General features: G+C 36.9%; 1 protein-coding gene across 2 annotated transcripts; it reads left to right on the top strand.

Annotated features, from left to right (window-relative positions):
• The first annotated feature begins 282 nt into the window (after nt 1–282).
• On the top strand, nt 283–4,875 carry fignl1 (fidgetin-like 1). 2 transcript variants are annotated; one of them, XM_088601478.1, is made up of 2 exons: nt 283–369; nt 2,283–4,875. In XM_088601478.1, exon 2 carries the CDS (start codon nt 2,311–2,313, stop codon nt 4,357–4,359), a length of 2,049 nt encoding a protein of 682 aa, XP_088457604.1. In that variant the 5' UTR covers nt 283–369; nt 2,283–2,310; the 3' UTR covers nt 4,360–4,875. The 2 variants fall into 2 exon arrangements, with proteins under 2 accessions (XP_088457604.1, XP_088457603.1); XM_088601477.1 differs by having other exon boundaries at nt 300–369; nt 2,286–4,875.
• The last annotated feature ends 18,922 nt before the right edge of the window (nt 4,876–23,797 follow it).

Here is a 23,797-nt window from a genome sequence, read left to right as displayed (position 1 = left end):
ATGCAATAAATTGTATATGGCTAATAAAGTGATTTTATCTTAAACAAGGAGTATAGTTGTATTTTAATCAATAAGGTCCAAAAGTATTTATCTTCATCATTGCTGTATGATTTGGTTTCCAGCATCACTTTTGCCCTGTACTTTGGCTAGTCTGACACTGTGTACAGTACACTGCTTATAGTGGATGTAAGTTTATATTATAGTATATTATAGTATAGAGTAAATTTAACTTAATCCAGTTCTTCACTGTAGTGTGGAATGAGCGTTTTAGCCGCTAGGTGTCGATCTTTTACTCTGATGAACGTTTAGTCTCCTCCTGGTCTGAGCGAGTGCCAGTGAGCCTGGCGGGAAGTTTGTCTCAAATAAAAGGTAAGATGTTTCTACTATAGCGTATATAAAGTATATCATCATCATTAACTATCGGTGTTGTATACTGTGTGACGAACCTGTTAGTAAAAGTCTCCAAGAACATGTTTGAAAATTTTGAAAATTTTCAGGAGAGATGTGTTCCTGTGGATTTTGTTTCGTAGAAATCAGTAGCTTTCTACAACGAAACGTAAACAAGCATGTCGAGTTTACATGGATTTTACTTACAATTCTGTATTGTATATATAATATTTCTATAAACAGTACATTTATTGCATGAATAACGTAATGAATACATCGATAAGATATGGTTTTTAAAGTGAATATGACGCAGTAGGGATTTATTGTGTATTGCCTCGAAGAAAAATAGATTTACACGTTTGTATGTTCATCGGCGCTTTTAAACTAGGTGAAGTAAGTCCTTTTTTGATAGAGAAAAATATCAGAACTGGTAATACCTAGCTCGTGATAAAGATTCGATAAGCACATGTTCGAAATCAATTAAAATAAATCCATAATTCATTTCTGCTGTCATCAACTGGCAGCTTTAGTTAGGCCTGCATTTTTTAAATTTGGAACTATTAAATGAAAAGGGCAGGATGATTAAGGATAGTTTTCCCCCCCTCTGTGTATAAAATGAGGTGGAGCCTGAAATATATGGGTAAATTTAGTTGGCATCCTAATATTACCTAAATATTTATATTTAAAGAATGCATATAATTGTGAGGGTTGGCTTAATTAAAAAAACGGTGTGATGGTAATACAGTGATGCTGTAATAGATAGATACTTCATTGATCCCGTGAGGGAAATTGCAGTGCAACAGCAGCTTAACACAGACAACACAGCCACAGTGTAACGAATGATACAATAATAATAATATTGACTTCAAAATGTTTTTGAAATAAAGCAACATACTTAAATAAAAAAATATTTAACAGTTGCTTAACTAATTATCCCACACAAAATTAAAAGTAACCAAAAATGTTAATGAAGTGAACAGCTTTATTGCTATCGTTAGTTTCATTATTGCGTTGCTGTGATTTTTCCAGTTGCAAATATAGAAAAGTTTCTAGTTTAATCATTTGTAAAATCTAATTTACTAGTTCTCCATGTTTGAACCTATAGCGGGAGTAATGCACACCAATCTTATGAGATAACCTTGAGCAGTCTTAGCACCACTGTCTCCACAGCAATGGTATAATGCTCAATTTTCACAATTTATTAAAGGATTATTTGAAAATCATGTCTCTATTCAAAATATCCTAGTGAACATGGGCTCATAGGCACCAAAATACTGTTGGTTAGCACTCAGCTTGAGCCCACCTGCTATTATACATTATTTTCATTCTTACTGCTTTAAGTACTCGCAGAACTGGAGCTGTTTAGCACAGATAATATTTTATTACCCCAGTACATAATTACAGCAATATCAACAGTGGCAAAGAAAGGTTACAATGAAATTACATAAAGCACTACAAAGCAGATAGAAAATTGAGTAAATTTAAATTGTGCACATATCCAGATCAGAAATGATACCCTGATCATATTCTATGAGCTCATGTTATGTGGGTGTTTCATGTCAAATTTAAAATTAACACATCCCTTGTAACAATAATGAGAGAAGGTTACAAAATGTTTGTAAAACCTAATACAATGATAATTTTATTTTTTATTGTGTGAAAATCAGATTCCCTGCAGATAAATGTGGTTCCTGCCATCATTGTTTCAACAATGTTACTGTATTCAACAGTGTTAATATGTTTAAAAATGTAACCAGTTTGTCAGATCTGATATATTTGCCCTTTAAAACTCCACACTGTTATCACATTGGTATTTATTTTTTCTCTTAGTTTATTATATGAAAATAAACTGAGAATTTTAAACTTATAAATTTAATATTCACAACTGTTCCAAGCAGGAGCTACAGCAAGAGAGGGGCAACCATGAGCACAACACATCTGAGTGAATGGCAGAAGAGGTCCTTTGACATTTCCTCTGGCACCTGCACACCTGAACAGAAGGCGGATGCCTACCGTGCGCATATTCTAGACATTCAGTATGCATGGGCAAACGCGGACATCTCTGAGGCCTGTGCTGGGAGCTTATTCAGGAAGTACACAGAGCAGTATTCCGCAGTTGTCGATTCTGACAATCCACAGACAGGACTGAACAACTATGCTGACAGCGTCTTGCATCTGGCAAGATGTCAGAGGAATGACAGTGACAAGTGGGAGTCATCCTTCACAGCGGAGAGCGTGTTAAAGCTAAAATGTGTGCAAAGCATGATTCAAGCTGGAACTGAAAGGAGGAAATCTCTGGTGGCACCTGCTAATGCGAACATGATGGTTGGGGATGGGGTTGCTGATGAGGTGAACAAAGGTTACCCTAAATGTGCTCTTCTTGCTATTAGTAGTGCTGGAGGCCTGGTTTTAAGACCCAAAGATGTTCCTTTAGCCTGCAATACTCAAATAAACAGCTCTGAGATGGCTCCCAAGCCATATGCTACAGCACCAAGTAACATAAATCCTGGTTCCTCCTGTGCTTCTTCCTCATTTAATAACCAGGCCCCTGTTGCTCCTCTTTTTGGTTACTCGGAAAAGCTTGGTGCCAATCCAGCAGCAAGTCTGGGGCCCCTTCCACCAGCAAAACATTTTTCAGCAGGTGGGAGTCATTCTTACAATACCCAGTCAGCCTTCTTGTCTTCAAATTCTGCAAAAAGGAAGATGTACAGCACGAGCAATGAAAACAGTGGGGGATTATTCCCTGGATATGGACAACATCAGCAAAGAGAACAAGATACTCAAAGCAGTTCTGGCAAGGGAGAGCGTACAGAGGAAAGCCGTGCGACCAGCTTCAAAACAGCTAAAGAGCAAATGTTTGTGAACCAGCAAAAAAAATACAACAACCAGCCCCAGCGAGCACATCCCGTGTCCCACCCCACTGGGGTCAAAAAGTCCCTGGGTGCCAACAGATCTCGTGGTGCTTTTGGAAAGTTTGTGTCACCTATGCCAAGGCAGGAGGAGGACAGCCATGCAGGGGTGATGTCTAGCAGAGTGTCTGATTCTGAAAATGCACATCCTGTGGATGAGCGACTCAAGAACTTCGAACCAAAAATTATTGAACTTATCATGAGTGAGATCATGGACCATGGACCCCCTATCAGCTGGGATGACATTGCTGGACTGGACTTTGCCAAAAACACAATCAAGGAGATTGTGGTGTGGCCCATGCTGCGGCCAGACATCTTCACAGGGCTCAGAGGGCCTCCGAAGGGGATACTCCTCTTCGGACCTCCTGGGACAGGCAAAACACTGATTGGCAAATGCATTGCCTGCCAGTCTGGAGCCACCTTCTTCAGTATCAGCGCTTCCTCTCTAACATCAAAATGGGTGGGTGAAGGAGAGAAGATGGTACGGGCACTGTTTGCCATTGCCCGCTGCCACCAGCCTGCTGTCATTTTCATTGATGAGATTGACTCTTTGCTGTCCCAGAGAGTGGATGGTGAGCATGACTCCTCCCGTAGAATTAAGACTGAGTTCCTGGTGCAGCTCGATGGGGCCAGTACCTCTGCTGATGAACGTATCCTAGTGGTGGGGGCCACCAATCGTCCCCAGGAGATTGATGAGGCTGCTCGAAGGAGACTTGCCAAGAGGCTTTACATCCCTCTGCCTGTTGCCTTGGCCAGAAAGCAGATAGTTGTAAACCTGATGTCACGGGAGAATTGTGAACTCACTGAGGAGGAGCTAGAGCTAGTCATCCAAAGCTCTGAAGGCTTCTCTGGGGCAGACATGACCCAGTTGTGTCGGGAGGCTGCTCTTGGTCCTATCCGCAGCATTCAGATTACAGACATTGCCACAATTACACCAGACCAGGTTCGCCCCATCCTCTACTCAGACTTCCAGGAGGCTCTCAAGACTGTGCGCCCCAGTGTCTCTTCCAAAGACTTAGAGCTGTATGAGGAATGGAATAAAACATTTGGCTGTGGCCGCTGATCCAACAGCATGTAGCCTTCTTCTTTGTGGTTGTGTTCCACAAACTTCTAATGATTATTGTATAATGATAATAAAATTAATAATAATAGTCTTATGGTATAGCAGTGTTTTAGTTTGGGAATTTTTAAATGGGTATGTCTTGTGTGCTATTTGCACTTTAATAATTTTCAATGTGTTTTTTTTTTTACAAAAAGTTATGTATAAAACATTTTCACAATACTGAGTTGTTCTCGGGTAGTTGCTGATATACACCTCAGACTAAAACAAAGGTACCTTATTTTATATGAATTCTACAGATTAAATGCAATCACTTTTTTTTCAGTAAATGAAAAGTGAAAGTTTTTAATTGCCTCCAAGATGCTCCACTTTATTCTCTGAAAAACTGTTTTAATATCGTGCCAAATTAACAAGATATTTCTTTGTATTAATGAAAATAACTCAATGTCAATCTTGTAGAATACTGCATTACAAATTTTACCACTTCAGACCTGTAATAAAGTTTTTGATTAAAAGCAAGATTGGATTAATATTTATAGTATTTTTTACTCACTGTATCAAATGTAGAACATAAGAACACGTTGCTATGTGATTGAAAGTGTAATGCCTGTGTGACTTATGCCTGAGCACAATACCTCTGCAGTTTGCATTTCTTGACACGTATATGGACAGACATGTTGTCATTTCTTACTCGGGAAGTAACAAGGACCATAAAAACATGAGCTCTAACCTTTTTTACAGACAGCAAACTGCCTCTCATTTCTTAATTGCTTAACGTTGTATGATTAAAGTTTAGGGGAAGAAATGCATGTTGCATTTTTAAAATACTGCAATTTAACTTCATGTTCCAGATCTAGAAACTCGTGTTCACCAGTTTTAATATTTGTTGTTTAATTTTTAATTGTCTTGTTAACTATTCTAGCAAAAACAGCCTGGAAAATCTTGCCAGAGCTATTTGAGAGGAAGGAAGGTAGTGAAACTGCACAAGATGTAACTGATACAGTAAAAAAAATCAATATTTACTATTTCAGTGTTCGGTTGTGTTGTACAGACAGTACAGTATAGCTTCTCCTTCCCAATTTCAGAAGGCATTTCTTAGGGCTTCTTTGTAAAGCTACTTTGTGCTGCAATGTTTACTTGCTGTAGCAAATTACAGTTGATGCAGAAGTGAAACATTTTTTTCAGAACACTTAAGAGTTTGCATTACAGTAACAAAATAATATGAGTGAAAGTTGTTTAACTCTAAAATAAGTATGTGACTGCACAACTGGCACTGCATACCTGAGTCTTATTTTCAACCAGTAGGACTGTAAAATGCTGCAGCATTCTTTATCTCAGATACTTTTAGGTTTTGGGTGGATTGGGTCTGGTTGTTGGGAGGGTGGGACTGTAGAAAACAGGAGGTATAGAATGTGGACAGTAGGAACCACAGTAACAGGCAAGTCTGCCCTGGTAAGTAAAAGGCCTCAAAGTAGGAACAACTGATGTTCCGTAACCTTTAGAGAGAAATTCCATCAGATGGCATACCCATCCCTTTTGTAATGTCCTGTGGTTCTGCTAGAGGCAGCTGGCAGGACAAAGTATACATTCAAATTACATTTAATGTACTGTATGTCTCTTTCTCCAAACAATGAGTTTTCTTCATATTGTTTCTGGCAGGTCTCAGGTAAAATTACTGAACAGTGTATAAAGGGTTAACTTTATGTGCAGTTTCTCATTTTCACGTAAAAGTATAGGTTAATAGTAACGTTTCTTAATTATATGAAGTGTTGAAGTCTCATAATCTATACTTTAGCTCCTTTAGTATTGTAATTTATTCATAAAAGCAGAATCATGAATGTCTGGATAAATGTAAGCATTTTGTTAATTGTGAGAAACTCAGTCGTGAGAAACTTTAACTTGTTTTTCTTTTTTGTGGTCAAGTTCTGTTTTTTTCTTCTGTTTTCTGTATTTTGCAAACTTCACATCAGTACTGAAACTCACACCTGAACAAGTAGTACTGTTTTTAAGCATTTCAAATACATTTGTCTTGACCTAACTCAGATGGAGATTGGTGCACAGTTCTTTTTCTTTTCTTGTTGGGTATGCAGCTACAGTATTGCCAGAGGGATCTGTGTATGGATTCTCCAGATAGTATATCCTTTATTTTTTACTTATTAATTTACAATTTACATTGTAAAGAGTATAACATAAGCATGTTTCTGTTCAAATAAGTCATCATTATGTTAGCAGGATGTGCAGGAATCCAAAATAGGTCAGAAGGAGTCCAGAAACAGGCAAGTGTTCAGAAAAAATTGAGAATGCAGTAATTATTGATTCTCTTGCTTTGAACTGGATTTGTAATGTAATTTTAGGAAAGCAACCGGTAATATTGATATAATGAGGAAAAAAATCTTTAAATATATGAAAGAAAATAATGATTCAAAACAGCATCTCACATTATCTGATCTCTTACAAGGTTCTTTGGGATAAGATCTCTGTTTCAGCCCATCAAAGAAACAGAATCTCCACTCAAATGTAGCTCTCTTTAGATTCAATTCAATAGTACTGAACTGATACGCTTTTGCTCCTCAGAAAGACGAGGGCAAATCTTCTCTAGGGTCAACTAAGGTGACTAACAACCACCTCAGCCTTTGTTCTCATGCAAACCTTTATACCGTATGAGCAGTACTATCAGATGTTTTTTTTTTCATGCTTGAAATGAATTTTCATCTTTCAATAATAAAAAAGTGTATGTAAAAGAAAAATGAAAAAATAGTCTCTTTATTCTATACTATAGAATATATTCACAGTAGATTATTGAATGCAAATAATAATACTGAAGCATAAGTCTTGACTTGGTTCCTTTTTGTGGGCCATTCTGAGTCCTAGACAGAATGGGGAGCCACCTTTACATTTAGTGTTATTAACCACAAGGTGGAGTAATTGCTTAATGGTCCTTATCTTTATTCCTATTTTCAATGTTTTGAGATGGGCTGAGATCTATCATTGGGTTTAAATTAGTTGGTTTATTACAATTAGTATGAACCTGATATTTTTCAGAAACCAAATACCACATTTGTGTGCTTAAATGAAGCACTTATTTTCATATGCACTTGTATTAATCTTCCAGTTATTCATATTCTTGGAATTACAGTATGTATCTGCAATAGTCTAAATACATGCACTTATTAGTGCAAATGAAACACTACTTACAAAGGTTACTGGTACATACAGTACATGTAACCCTGCAATGCTAAATGCTTACCTAAAGTCGTTCATCCATTTTTAGTAACCCCTTTTTCATTAGTTACAGTAAGCTGGAGTCATGTACAGGGATTGAGGCAGGGCTACAACCTAGATAGAATGTCGGTTGAAGGGCACCCACACACATACAGGGGGCAAATATCACAAACAATACGTCTTTAGACTGTGGGAAGAAACAGTTGCACCTTGAGAAAATCCAAAACCCATATAGCAACAACATGTCAATTCACATACACAGTGCCCCAGGCTGGAATTAAACCCAGGTCCAAACATCTACGAAAGGGTAGTGCTGATCACCATGCCACTTTCTCACAAAGCAGTGATCACGAATGCTGTGTATTACAGTATGTACATAGTGATGATAAAACAATAAACTGAAGTATGTTGAGATTGCTTAATACCTTTGAAAGGATTAAAAATGTTCAAATTTGAACTTTGTAGTGATAAGAATAATGTAGAAACAAGGGGTAGCCTAGCGGAAAATCATTGCTGCCTTGCAGCATGGGGACACTTAGTTCAGTTCCTGGGTTACTATTTGCCTACGTTTTGCATCCTCTCCATGTGTTTGCATGGGTTCCCTGCAGGTGCTCTGATTTCCTCCAACAGTCCAAAGACATGCTGGTAGGTTAATTGGTGTCTGTAAACTTGTCCATGGTGTGAGTGTGTGTTTGTGTCTAATGTGTGCCCTGCAAAGGGCTTGTATCCTGTTTAGCATAAAATAGAATAACGGAGGAGCTATCTGTTGCAATTGTACTACATCTTTGAAACAAAAGTATTAGAATGTAAACTTTGTACTGATAAGAATTAAGTGAAATACTTAGAAACTAGGGGTGCAGGGTGTAATGCTCTTTGTACCCAACGCTTCCCCTGATAAACTTCTGGGCCACCATGACCATAAATAGAAGTGGTTATTGAAAGTGATGTAGAAACTCATAACAGACTAAGACTGTGATTTTTAAAACAAAGTATTACATCTCTGAGATGTATCGATCTTACATCATTGTCCTCAATAAGCACCTTCCAGTGGTTCTTGTCATGTCTGCCAAGGATTGATTTCAGGAGGGAGGTGGCAGCAGATGTTTTTCCTGTCCACTCACAGATTTTACTTCCCAGTTTTTAATACCTTTGTCTCCTCTCTGCACCTCTGCTATCCTACTGATTGAAGTAAGGTGAAGGCTCATCCCTGGAATTACTGCAGCTCTCTTTGCTCCTCTTTCTCTCGTTCAGCAAGCTTGATCTGCGGTAATGCCTGACTTGCCGTTTTTGGTTATGTACCTCTTGGTCTGAATAGGTGCCTGCTTGGCAGGCCTGTTGCTATTACTGGTTTGCATAAGATTCTGCAAGTATTGTTTTCATTGCAAAATTGATTTCATTTTTATTGGGTAAAATATGTAATGAAAAGAAAATCTATATAGTACCAGTGTGGCTAGCTCTTGTCATGGAGAACGACAAACTAGTAAGTTTCATTGGTCACCCTAAAATCATCAAGGCCAGATTTTGTTCAGTTAAGGTGTTTAGAGATCATTTGAAATGAAAATTCATTTTCACCAACTTGTAGCTCTTAAGGACCATTTCTGACTTAACTGAATTAATTTGAGATGGTTGCAGTAGTCTAGGCTCTGCTGACATGCAGTATCCCCATACTTTCACAAGTGGAGTGTCCAGAAAAGCGCTATATAAGTATAAGCAATTATTATTATTAAGTGTCCTTGTTTTCTTTGTTTACTAAACATGACTGCTAGGAATCAGAAGCCTGTTTTCTCCCTGGGTACACTGGATGGTAAGCAATTTAAACAGTCTTCTATGAAGGAGGAGCTGACACTGGTGATTGAGCAGGGTTGAGCAATGCTTTTTGCAGCATGGAAGCACAAATACTGGCCAAGGCTTTGTAACCAATCAACTATTCAATTCAGCAGAAAAGAACAAAGCCCATTGGCATCTTACCAATGGTACTCAAGGAAAGAGATGTTATTCAGAAGCCATTGATGCAACTCTTCCAAAAGTCACTTAAGACAGAGGCTGTACCCAGGGACTGGAGAATTGCTCATGTAGTACCCATCCATAAAAAGGCTAAGCAAAATGAACTAATGAATTATAGACTAAATTGCAGACAGTATTTAGAAAAACATGAGTAAACTGAAAATCAGTTATTAAATAGAAAGCAAGAAGGTACAGATATGGGGTGAATATTCAAATAAATTCAGATAAAATATTCAGATAAAATTCAAGACTGGGAAACACCTGGCAGGTAACATTTATTGTAGACAATTTTAGGTTACTGTATGTATGTATTAAATATATAAACTATAAATACAAAATGGGAAACACCCAGCTCTAAAAATACCGCAATTGTACAACACACAAGTAAGGCCTCGTTTGAAATATTTTTTACAATTTTGTTCACATAAAAAATAAATTGATGCTCAGTCCAATGTAGAACAACCAGATACTGTATGTTCTGGGACTTACAGGACTGTCATAGACAAATTCCTTAAAGGCATTGACAAAGGCAGCACAGTGGACTTCTCCAAAATGAACAGTGAAACACGAGCCAGATGGCACAAGTGGAAACTGCATGTGTGGAAGTGCATTTCAAACAGAAAATAGGAGGCACTTCTTTACCCAAAAGGTTGTGGGAGTCTGGTACAAGATACTCAGCCATATTTTTTAAATGAAATGGTAGGATGAGATCCTGCAATCAAGTTTTAATTACAAACTAAGAAATGAGCTTGATGGGTCAAATGACCTTTTCTTGTTTGTAACATTGTACTGTGCAGTATGTTCTTATCTAAAGACAGTCCTCTGCTTCCTTGATTAAACCTTCTTCGATCTGGTAAAAGCAATGGAAAAGCTTATGAAACTTGTCAACACAATGAAAACACCTGGGTCAGACTAAAATAATATATTATCCAGTTTTCAGTTTCTCTGTTTTCATCCAAAACCCTATTGACCAGACTAGAAAACAAATACGCACATTTGTGAATGTTAAACTCTCAGATGTTGAGACCCTACTGTAATCTCAGTCAACAATCTGTGGTGTTAAAGGTACTGTACCATTATGAGATGAATATCATGGCGCACACAGAAGTGTGCCTGATCCAAGGAACTGAGGACCTGTCAGGTGGGTGCAAAGTGACCCTGATGAATAGCTCATTGCTCTTTGACTACCACACAAGAGGACATGTAGCTCTCTCATCTAAAGATAAGTTGCAGGTAAGTTTGAATGTGCAATAGGACGTTGTCTGAATGAATTTAAGTCCTCGTTTAAAATGTTTTTTTACAATTTTGTTCACCACGTAAAAAATAAATTGATGCTCCGTCCCCATGCTTCCGTCTCGCCTCCAATGTAGTTTTGTAGTCATTGTTATATACAGTATATACTGTACAGTAGTCTTAAACGTACAGTATTTCTGGTACTAATGATTTATGTGTAATCCCCTGGAATGTACATGGTATAAAATGCCCCTGTAAATATGCCTGTTGCTTAGTTTTTGGATGGAATGAAAATGGATGTTGCCATGCTACAGGAATTGGATCTTACACAAGACATTCATAGATTTTTTAACAGGCATTATTATGTTGTTACTTCCTCTTCTGCTTACAATAAAACATGGAGTGCTTTTGTTGTAGAAAACAATACAATACAATGTTTGTAGGAAAGGGCAGGACTGCATTTTTTAGATAAAAGCTTATTTTGAAACTTTTCAATATATTATCTAAATAAATTATAATTCAGTTGGTGAAACTCTAATTACGGTGGAGAAGGGGCATGATTAATATTATTAGAGTAGGTGAGCAGAACAATAGCTCATTGAGTTCACAATAATTGAGAGCAACGCTCAGTAGAGGGGGGCTGCTGGAATCCCCCCACCCCTTAAATGAGCCAGGAAGTGCTACAATGATGGGGTGGAAGGAAGAATGTGAAAATGAAATGTGCTCAAACAAGTAAGCAAGTGAGATATTTATACCCAACTACAGTAGGCGGAATTAGGCAAGATTAGGGTTTTGATCACCTCCCAAACTTTAGTTTCAAACTTCATAAACTGGCATTGATTTCAATGTTAAATTTAACTTATATTTCATTGACTGCTCGCAGCAGGTTGCTTAACACAGATATACATCAAACCTTGTCAGGTGAGTGTTTAACCTATCTGCCAATGATCTGAGCATAAAATGTTCATTCTCAAATAAAATCCATTTTAGTCTTAGTTCCACAAAATGAATGATTCACTACTGTAAGTGTTATTTTAGGTCTGTAAGATAATATTTGCAGATATCCCCATCAAAGTCTCAATAGTATGGCCTTGTACTATTAATGAAAGGGCTTCATCAGGACCACTAATGCATTATTAATGTCTAACATAACAGCATAAAATTTAAGAACCAGAATCTGAGCACATCTTGAATATTCACTAAAATATTCTCAAAACAGTTGTGTTTGAATTAAAAATGTGTAGCAGGAAAGGAATTCTCAGCAGTGGGTAGAGTGAATTACATGGAATTATATTATCATGGCAGCAGATGAAGCCATCTTCTGGGTTTGACATACTGTACCATGTTAGTGCAATCTTTGCATTTCCTCTGTTAAGTCATAGTTCCCAACACAACTTTAATCAGTTCTGAATTCCACTCATTTAATTTGATTCTGTAGAGCACTGACATGCCTCATGACATTGACAAAGTTCTACAGTTTCTCAAAGGCCTTTAGCTGCTGTAATTTCCCTTTCAATGTCAAATATAAAGCATCTTTCCAAGAGAAAATCAGCTATTCGGGATGCCCCAGTTTCTCTGACTTAGTTAAGTGCCTCAGAGGCAAGCAACCTAGGTTTGATGGCATAGCCACCTTTCTGGATCAGCAGGAACACTTACTACCTGAGATTATACAAACAGCTGTTGAGAGGGGCTTCTTTAATACCAGTGCCACTATTGTTTAATTATTATTGAAAAAGGAAAAGGAACTATCTTTCTATCTGTACTATCAACCTTGTTCCTAATAAATTTGGATGCTACACTGTGCCCCAAAGTGCTTGCACACGGACTTTAGAGTTGCATCGCTTGATTGATTGATCAAACAAGATTTATTTAAACTTGATTGCTACATTGATTGATCAAACAAGATTTATTTAAACTTGATAGGCAGTAATTTTAAAAAGGGGGTCAACTCTCGTTTATATGGTTCATGCTGTCAATACTTCATCCACAATCCTTTCTATAGATGCTAAAAAGAGAACTCTGCCTTGAGTGGAAGCAACCTCTGGAATTTGGGCTTTCATTAAAATTATGATAATTCAATTTGCAAAATCCTTAGGGATGTTACTGTCGAGCACCAAGGGTTCTCCAGATCTCTAGGGGGCTTGTTAGGAGTAGCTGCTCTCCCCTTTGCTGTTTGCCATTTTTGTTAGTGGCCTGTATACAAACATCCTGTCAGTCCATATGAGCATTAAGCATACACAACATTGCTATAGACTGTATACAACTGAAGACTATTGCTCAATCACTTCCTTTTCTCCCTTCTTACTCTGGTTTTACAATGCCATGTGGGATATGAAATTAGCTGGTCTAAGTATACTCTACTGTCTTTGAATACCTTGCAAGTGAATAAAAGTTTACCTTTAAATGTACCAATGGTTAAATATTTTGCATAGATTTTGCATATACAGTAAATGCAAGCAACTTCCCAGTTGGCTCTATAATAAAAACACATGTTCGCATTCATTTTTTTAGTTTGAAGCTTCCACTCTTTCCTCCACTCTGGTCCTAGTTTGGTCCTGGCAATAGCTACTTTATATTTCCTTATACAGTAACCTAAGAATTAAGTTATAATCTATAATTTCCTTTAAGCACTGTAAATATAATTTAATTCTCTTATGTAAATTATCTGATCATGTTATGGAGATCTGTGGAAAATTAGAACAGAGTGGTATTGGCATTCATCTATTAGTATAATTTTGCCCATCTACCTGGTGGCCATCGTTTTGCTTGCACTCAATGACCCAGTCTAGGAATTTACAATTTGTCAAATAAAGACATCTTTTGGGATGCGTTTTGTAATCATTTAAAGTCAGTTTCTAAAGATCCAGACCATCAGGAGATTCACCGTAACTCTCACAGAATTTAACTACTTGGAGAGGGAGTGGTGGCACTGTGCCTGTGGCTGGAAGTTTGCCAGTTCAAATCCCACAGCTGGCAGAGGAATCTTACTCCGTTGGGCCCCTGAGCAAGGCCCTTAACCCCAACTGCTCTAGGGGTGCCGTATAAATGGCTCACCCTGTGCTCTGACCCCAAGCTTCTCTCTCCCCGTCTGTGTGTCTCGAGAGCAAATTGGGATATGTGATTAGATAAATTCCTAATGCAAGAAATTGTATGTAATAAAGTGATCTTATCTTATCTTAATGGGAAGCCTTTTCAAATAACATGGGAGATTTCAGATGTACCTGTCGCCGTGTTTAGGTCTTTTCATCTGCATCCACCATTTTGGGGAGCAACATTCCTTATTTTCCAGTATTTTGGCTGGAGAATGAATGAATGGTAATCACTGGTTTTATTTGTGCAAAAGGTATTTGGCAGGCGTGACTTGCTTAGCACTTGGTAAGCATCAGTGGGCCTTTTCTCTTTTTGTTGTGATAGATGGAAGGATGGCCCAAGGCTGAGGTGCAGTAGTTACCACGTGGCATGCTAGAAAAAAATTGGATTTTTAGTTTGGTATCTGAAGAACATAAACAATGAAGAAATTATAGAAAAATAGTTTGGCACTGATATCTACTAGGAGGTCACAGTGGCCTAAATGAACAATAATGCTTAAACATTAGATGACAAAAGCCTTTTTCTTGAAATGCCGAAAATAAATACAGGTTAGAAGCAAATCTTTTTGTTTCACACCAGTCTCTGTTGCCTTCATACTGACGGCCAAACCACTATCCTCTCTCTGCAACACAAGCCAGTGCCAAAAATGACCAAATTTAAGTGTGAAGCTACTGAATTATAAATTTAGTATCTTTCCTTTACTGAATATTTGTTGTACATTTGTTGTACAGTATCTTTCCTTTACTGAATATCTTGTTTGTCTTTGTGCTTTGTGAAATTACTTTTAATTTTTTTAAAGGCACTGTATAAAGTTTAGTATTATGAAATTTATTTTTCTAGAACCCTTTTCTTATTTCTGATCAGTTACATCTTGCTGTTTTAGAACATTCATTTCCTATTCAAAAGCACCATGACACCCTTTTACATTGCAGTTTAATGAGGGAAATTTGTTGAATAAATGCACAAAATGGAACAATCCGCTATTTTAAGGTATGCTTAACATAGAAAATGCATCTCCTCAACAGGAAACAAAACTGAAGGCCTGTTTTTAGAAAACTTCAGCATCTTACCAAGATGCCAGCATGCTGCCAAAATAAGAAGGATATTTTCAGTTTTGAAAATATAACAAGGGTGGAGAATTAAGTAGGGGAAATCTTACTGCATAATTGCAAAAGAGTCTTTTTGAAGATTCTGGGCATGGGAAACAACTGCTAAGAGCTGTGTTAAGTTCCTCTTAAAATTACTATGTTAATTTTACCTATAATTTCAGTTTATAATTTAATTTCAATCACAGTAACTCCAGAGTCTGACCCAGGAAGCAACAAGTGCAAAGCAGGATACACCCTGGACAGGATGTCAGTCCATCACAGGGTACATACACTCATACACGATTGTTCCAAGAAGTTACTGTATTTTACCCATCAGTTTGTCTTTGGGCTTTGGGGGGAAAACTGGAGCACCTAGAGGAAACCCACATGAACATGGGGAAAGCACTCAAACCCCACACAGACAGCACCCCTGGTCCAGATGTGAACCACGGTCCCCAGCACTGAGAAGCACCAATTTGGACCACTGTGCCACCATATCACCTGTGTACTGTATGTGGTAGAAATCTAGCAAATCCTACACTTGTGACAGAGCTTAAATAATGTCTTTCAAGCAACAGCCTCAAAAGATTTTAAATCACATGAACATTTTGAACTATGTAGCTTTTTCTTGTACCTAAAATCTCTGTTGCATCTAATATTAATCATTTTCTATTGTAAAATATAAATGATATACATTAGAGGAGCAAAGTTGGTTATGTAAAAGGAGGCTTGTTGGGTAATCTTGGAGTGTTCCTTTTTCTTTGGATATAACTCTGAAATCTGGGGTGGAGGGGGGATGCTAGGATGTTTTGTAACATGCAAATTACCCAACTTGTAACTGTGCTATTCAGAACAAAATCTATACAAAGTAGAGAAAAAAGTATTGTGTTTGTTCAATGTAATTTGAAACCAAACACTACAGAAGGTTTTGAATCAGGTCTGCCAGATTGTAGATCATAGTCACAGTGCAATTTCAGGATGTTCTATGGTCTATTGTTGAAATGCAAGCTAAGAATTCCCTGACTGTCGCAAACTGTAAGCTATAGAGCAGTCCATACAGTATCTTGCAGTTGAGAAGGTTCTATGGAAATGATATTCTGCATTGCTGTGAGCTTCTGGAAACAGACTTGCCCCCACAATGCCTTCTGTTGCTTTCATCACAAAGGAAATGAGGCAAGCTTTTTCAGTAAGGAGAAGTTGGAAAAAAGTCTGCGGCTTTGTTCCCTTTTCTCCCCAGAAATAGATAAGATATCCTGAGAGAAAATGAAAACAGGGCATGATAAAACATCTCCCCTATTTCAGGATCTGATATTTTCTTGTCTCAACTGAATATTTAAAAGGATGAGCCCTTAAAAAACTGCATTTTCTCTCTCCATTGATCAAATAGATTATGCTTAAAAAACAACACACTTTTTGCAAAATTCCTCACGTATGAAATTTCAAATTAGACATCCTTCATTAAACGCTACTCTATTGACATTAACACTACAGTGAACTAGGCTGAGAGTAAATCCAAAGTTTTACCCACAACACCAGTAATTGTCGGCAGTTTTTCATTTGCTATAACCAAGAAGTCACTACAAAACAGAAAGCTGTTGTCAAGTTGTAGAATTTCTGTCAGGTGAGAAAACATTTTGACTTCATTTGGAGCATAATGGGACTGGGCAAATTAAACTTCATTTTTCTGATTTCTGTCTTTCTGTACTGACATAATAGGATGGAATCAGTAACAGAGATGACTTGGTATTAGAGTGTACATTAATTCCTCAATCTCCTGCCATGCTTTTGGAGATAAACTTAGTGAACACATTTTCATACAGGATCTCAGTTAAAAATATGAGAGAATAAGGTATGAGGCTTGAGACAGTGTTCTTCATGAATTTACTCTTACTTTATTCAAAAAGACTACTAATGTAATGCAAGTTTACTATTTGTGAATGCGTTGTTCTTAAATGCTGAAAATCTCTGGCATGATTTTACTGTGGACATTGATATAGTTATTGTGCTCTGGTCTTCGACAGTTACCCACAGGGCAGCTTCCAAATGACTGACCTTTTCAATGAAGTGACCAAACTGGACACAATGGGATAGCTTTGGAGAACTTACAGACATTTATGGGATGTGGTATATGTCCCTTTCAAGGTAATTCATCCCCATTCTTGAATCAAGGAAGAAAGGTGTATTAAATTTTCATTCATTGTTCGATCTACAGAAAAAAGGAGTTCTGGGAAAATTAACTCATACTCCTATCATTTAAAAAAAAACACTGATAGTAACAATTGTGCTAGTACTTTGAAAAACATATTTCCTGGTAAATCTATCTTATCTGACTTGCATTATACTCGCAAAAAAATGTATACACAGAATAGAAGGTTTTACTGACAACTGAAGTCTTCTGCTTGGTTTATAAAATTGGAACATTTTTTTCTACTTGTTACAGGTCATTTACTGGATGGTCAAACTGCCTGTAGAATATCTTGATGATCATTTATTATTATCTGTGTAATTCATTTGTTCTGTATATTTATGGACAAGTATTATTTTAAACAGCAGACTTCTGTCACTTTAAAAAATAATCATCTCACCAGTATGGACTAAAACAACTTTTGTGTGTCAAATACCTTTAAATTTGCACTTAATTACGTACAGTACTTACATGAAAAGGTCCAGTAACTGTTGATCCTTAAAATAAAACATCACCAACCTAATTTAAGCAATTACTGTATGTTGATAACTTTAACTTGGTATTAAAATGTACAGTATTTATATCATACTGTAGTTGAATTGCAGTTGCATGAGTATCGGTTCTTTTCTCCATTGTTTTCCTTTGTTGTGAATTTACCACAAGAAGTCACAAGTAAGAAGGTGAAACTTTTTGTTGTAAAACCCCACAAGTACTGAACATGCTGTAAGCTTCACACAAACACTTTAATTTACTAACAATACATTGAAACTATTAATAGAACAATATGTGGATAATTTTCAAGTACAGTGAAGCTTTGCATTCCTTAATATTCCATTCTTAAATATATAGTATATTTAATTGTAAAGCTGTAAAACTCAAATTGCATAGTTGTGTCTTAGAATTTAAAAAGCCAACATTAAGAATATATTTATGTGCTGTACATAAAAGAAAATAGCAATGTTGTTCTGGCATCTGTTTCTCAACATATTACAAAACTACATTTAAAATATCAGAATGAAAAATAGTTAAGTTGTGATTTCTGTTGATTGTGTAGTATTTTTTCAGTGCATGTTATCCCCATTGTAACTTATGGATGTAAAGGTGATAGATTGGTTAAATACTGTACAATGGAGACTGAAAAGGAATTTTCACTAAAGACTGTTAATCTGTAGTGTTTGGAATTGTTGAGCAAAAATCAGAAAAGCGTGGCAGTTTTGTAATTTGTTTTGTTTTGTGTGCCAAGATGGCACAAAAATGATATTTTTGGCTGGGTTGGGAAGAGAGGATTCTTGTGGGGTTCATGTGGTGTTATTAATGCCAGCAACCTGTGCACCATCAAAAACACAATAAGATGAGTTCATCTCTGTCCCACAAGGACACCTGGACATAAACATACAGTACACAGACATACACAAATTCTATATCTGTCTATGTAGCTATCTATCTTTGTATCCATCTATCTATTAATGATGGACACTAGAAAAAGCGTAAAAGAAAAATGACCAAATAAGCTACAGTAAAAAACAACTCCATGTGAAATGTATATACACTGTACAGTAGCAGCTATTTTACAGTATACCTACTCCTCTGGTGTCCTCCCATAGTCCAAAGACATACTGTACTGGTAGGTTAATTGGCTTCTGGGAAACTTGGCCCTTGGTATGAGTAAGTGCGTGTTTGTTGGTATCTGTGTGTCTGCCCTGCAATGGATTGGGGTCCCATTCAGGGTGTACACTGCTTTGCACCCATTGCTTGCTGGGATAGGTTTCTGCTCCCTTGCAACCCTGAATTGGAAGAAGCGTTTAGAAAATGGATGTATGTACATTTTCTAATGTTTAAAATAGTTTTAGAAAATTTTAGAAGTTTTAATTATTTAACGTAAAATATTTTAACAAAAATAAATATATTCCCATTAACAACTATTCATTCTCAGTTTCTTTGATTTTGCTGGTGATTAATTTATTAAACAGTCTGTGTACAGCCATTGGGTACATAAAAAGTCATTCCATTTTTACAAGGCTGATAACGTAGTTCTCAGAAATGTGCTGACCATTGTTGTAATTGTTTTACTGTGTTTTTGGGAAGACACAGTTCCCCTTTCTCCAGGCAAATCCTCCCAATCCTATTACAGCTCTCTCTGTGGTCAGGAACTGCTGAGAACACTTCCCTCAACACAAACAGGAGGATCTGACACAAAATCCTCTGTTAAAAGAGTGTTTTGTTTTCTGCATTTGGTAAAATTGTATTGCAATAACTGTAAATCTTAGAGTTTGAATAAATCTGTTTATATTTCCCTTTTACTTTAAACATTTTCCCCTTGCTTTTCAAGTATTTATATACATTCTGCCTTATGATTTAAACAATCTAAACAAATGTTTAAGGTTTATTGTATTAATATTAATGCATGTGTATATTAATTCACTTACTCATATATCAAGTAATTTCATAATTGTCAGGAAAAACAATGGAAAATAACTACAATAAAATGTAAAACATCCTGAGTTTACTGATATTTCCTATGAGTCTTGTTCTTTTTTTTTTTTGAGGTTTTCATTTAGTTCCCATGAACCAGTTAAGTTGCATGCATAAGCATACACTGGCTGTCATACGGATGCAAAATAAAGTTAACAAAGTGACATTAAATTATCCCAATCATCCAACAATGCTTTATCTAAAAGATGCTTATTTCTAGCAAGGGTTGCTCCAGCTAATAAAATTGACATTTTGTGTTTTCAAAGTCAGGATCCCAAGCACAAATCATCCAGGTGGATTCTGCACACTGGTGGTGGTGGAGGGGAGTCCCCATTACCTGTAAAGTTCTTTGTGTGGAATGTCCAGAAAAGCACTATATACAGTAAGTGTAAGGAGATATTATTATTAAAAATTGTGGCAATAGTCTGCTGCAGCATTTACCCACATGGTTCACAAATACTCAGTGCATGTTTCTACATGTGGTATATACATCTGTATATACTGTAAGTATACTACTGATATACTCATATACAGTACTATAGCAGTATGTTAGCAATATGTAATATGTCTTAATACATTTTATACTGTTGGTTGCCCGTCCTGTATCATTCCACACACAGTTGCTTTTTCTTTGTTTCAGACAGGGTTTCTAACCTTTCTACACATGGGTGTTCTTGAACAGAATGTCTCCCATCCACTGCAGTCAGTTAGGTACTTTGCTGTAATTCAGTGAGTTACTGTACAGCATTTGTAATGGGACGACCTTCAGGATTTAAGGGTGGAAGGGTAGATGTGTTGTACATAATTTCTAATTTAGTTCAGCCCAGGTGATGTTCTTGCCTCCAACTCAGGATTTCTGTCATCAAGGATTATCTTTACTCCTTTTTGCCTATTGCTATTTCAGTGTACAGTATTAATAAAATCACTGTTTTAATAAGCACAACCTCTGAGAAAGTTAGAACTCCAAATATTTTTGTTCTTCTTCATCACTTTGAATTTCTGACAAGTGATGTTAAGAAGAAGTCTCTTGCTTGTCATGATATGATGTCCCTGGATTTATTTAAGTCACTGAGTCAAACACAAGATGTGGATTGCAATATGAGCTGTATTGCAAATTCACGTTTTACCTGTTTTTACATTTTTGAAAAATGAATTAGTGTCCTCTGTTTAGTTACAGCAGCTGATTTGTGAATTTCTCCCTTGGTTATGATGAAACCAATTACTTTTTGTGGAGTGATAATTAATTCTCTCCTACTAGTTTAACACTTTAGAAAAATGATCTAAAAAATGTTTGTCATTAAAAGGCTACACTGATTATGTAGCACCATACACCACTAATTTATATAAATTGATTCTTGCATTCCATTGAGGTGTTCTAATTTAATAATGGACATTGTTAATTCTGGTTAAAACAACAGTTTTAGGCTTTTTATACATATAAATGTCAGGAAAAAAAATAAGCCCCCTGGTGGCACTTACTTGTAAGCCAAGTTGCCACAAATTTTACTTGACCTCATTTTAAACTATGCATAAATATGCAAAGAAAATTTTCACATACAATCACTGAATTCAATGTCACTGGAGATACTTATCATTAGTTTGGGTGCATTCAAAAGATATAAAATATTCTCTTTTGTGGTTTGATGTGGTAAAACCCCTCCAGTTCATCTTATATTTACATAATTTAGGTATTATACTTCTTATGACAAACTCTGCCAGTGTTTATTTTTTTGAAGTTTTGGGAAAAAGCACAAATATGACACAAATTAAAAACTGGATTGCTGTAACTTAGCCTGAAGTATATTCCACTAGGGGCATGTGCATTTCTGACTTTCATGTGCATAAAAAAAGCTAGGACAGAAAAGTTTCCTCAGTTCAGAATGTACAATGTCCATTTTTTTAAAATAACACAACTCATTGACATAATATGCAGAATCCTTAAATAAGGTTTTTGATGTCTTTGAGCACTGTCATCTCCCACACAAATATAATTTATACATCCTTTATTCTGACTCACTCAGAATAAATCTCCTTTATCAAAAAGCAGCTTAATCTTGGTCAGTACTGCAGCAGCCCAGATCCTATCCCTGAAGCATTAGGTATGAGGAGGAATACACCAAAATATAGGACACCTGCTCAAGTACATAGGGACAATAAGAATCTAGTTAATCTTGCCAGCATGTGTTTGGGAGATGGGAGGAAGAACCCATGCAAACTTCACACAGACAGGCTCCCAGCTCCAGAAATGACCCAGGATACAGGAACTGTGTGTAGTACCCTTTTTGAATTTTAAATTAAGAAAACATTAGGGATATCTCATCCTGTTATAGATTGGCTAGCCTTTCCTGTGATGGGTTGTCACTTTTCTTTTTTGCAATATAAGGTGCTGGTTCTTATACCTAAACCACTTAGGTTTTATATCCCTATAGGAAGCAATGCAGATTTACGCACCTGCATTTTTTTTTCAATGTAGGACCATCTGTGACCATACAGTAAATTAAATCCATAATTTGTATACACCTGTTTTTTAATCCAGGCATTATGTCGTTTTATGGAAGGACGTGGCAAAATGTACTTGTATTGATCACAGATTTTCTGTGATGAACTGGAATCCCGTCCAGGGTGTATCCTGCCTTACACCTGTTGCTTAAATGAATTAGGTTCTGGCTCCCTCGTGCCCCTGTATCGGAAGAATGCATGGATGGATTACAGGTTGTGTATATGAAAAAGTAATATTATTTTAGAAAACAATCTTCTTGAAACTTTGTAATACCATGGGGATTTCTTTTTTCAGCCAAAGAAATGATTAAAATTTCAGATTAGGTCCAAATGTTGTGGCTGGCTGATGCATTAGAACTTTGTATTAGAAGCCAGCAGTGGAAGTTCTATAAACGTCCCTGAGGATTTTTCAAAGACTTTCAAGACAGCAGCCCAAGCGGCAGCTGAAAGACTAAGGCTGTGGGTTAACACCCTCGACAGCACATGACAATACTAGACAACTTTGATCAAATAACCTAATGGGAGGTATTCCCTACCACTCTCACTCTGACACGTGAGAAACAACATTCTCAAAAGAAAAAAAAAGGCTTGTTTAAGTTTTGAAATAATCAGATGTGACACATATTAATGATTATCACCATTTTGTTAAACGTTTTACCAAATAGTGCATTCAAAACAGAATGTCCCGATAACTTTCTGGATACAATAAAGGACACCACTAAATGGCTGATCAGAAAAAAGTTGCTTAATTATTGATATTAAGTGCTCAATTTATATATTACATTATATTGTGGTGTGATATAGAGCATGTTTATGCTGTTTTATTGAAACAAAGTAATTGTTAAATTCAACTCACACCTTGGGAATAAGAATGAAAAACTACCACCCAAGATCTCTTTTGGATAGGCTATCTGGTTTTCTCCACAAATTTTTTGGAGGATATGATTTTTGTTGTTTCACTTTGGACGCTGTCAATATCTCAGTCAATATAGCCTGGCTGAATGGGAGAATAGGAGTGGTGTTCTAAATTAGACAGAAATAAGCAAACAAAAAAAAAAACAGAAAATCAGTTTTTGGTTAAAGTGTGTTGAGGAAACAAGAAGTGAAATTTGCTACTTTTGCCCTGATCCAGGCCAGTATATCTTACAGGGACAGTTTGTACACCAGATTATCCCTCCTATGCAAATTTCCTCTCTCACTGGCTGCCTCCCAGTGATGCATGAGGGAGAAGCAGTGGCCACATCTGCTTCCCATTTTTGCCGAATCAGAGAGCAGCCATCTGGTTGGCTTCATCCCGGCCAACCTGCTTAGTACTGATTAGCTTCCTCACTTCTCTACCAGCCAGGCCCAGACCTCATAGTTCTCTCTGGCTCCAGTGCCGTTTCCCTCCAATTGCCTGAAAAACTCCCCAACTCTCTAAGACCTTGAACAGTAAGGGGTAGGCGTGCGTGTGCTTTTCTCAGTCTTCCTCACAGACTTTCACCAACTGTCAGCTCTGCACCCCTACTTTCATCTTCCTTTGATTACCAGGTGTGGTTTCAACTATCGATGTATAGAGAACAACAGACTGTACTTTTAGTGGTTGATTGTGGTGGGTGGGAGGCTGGGGTCTTGGTGTCTATTTTTTTTTTAAATCCAAGAAGTTTAC

The sequence above is a fragment of the Lepisosteus platostomus genome, chromosome 12 (genome assembly GCF_059453375.1).
Source record: "Lepisosteus platostomus isolate fLepPlt1 chromosome 12, fLepPlt1.hap1, whole genome shotgun sequence".
In the NCBI taxonomy this organism is placed as follows: Eukaryota; Metazoa; Chordata; class Actinopteri; order Semionotiformes; family Lepisosteidae; genus Lepisosteus; species Lepisosteus platostomus.
The sequence above is the reverse complement of the archived record's forward strand: the minus strand, read 5'-3'. Positions and strand labels throughout refer to the sequence as shown.

Bases quoted from the DNA above. Each gene is read 5' to 3' on its own strand.
- fignl1 (XM_088601478.1), top strand. From the start codon at position 2,311: ATGAGCACAACACATCTGAGTGAATGGCAGAAGAGGTCCTTTGACATT.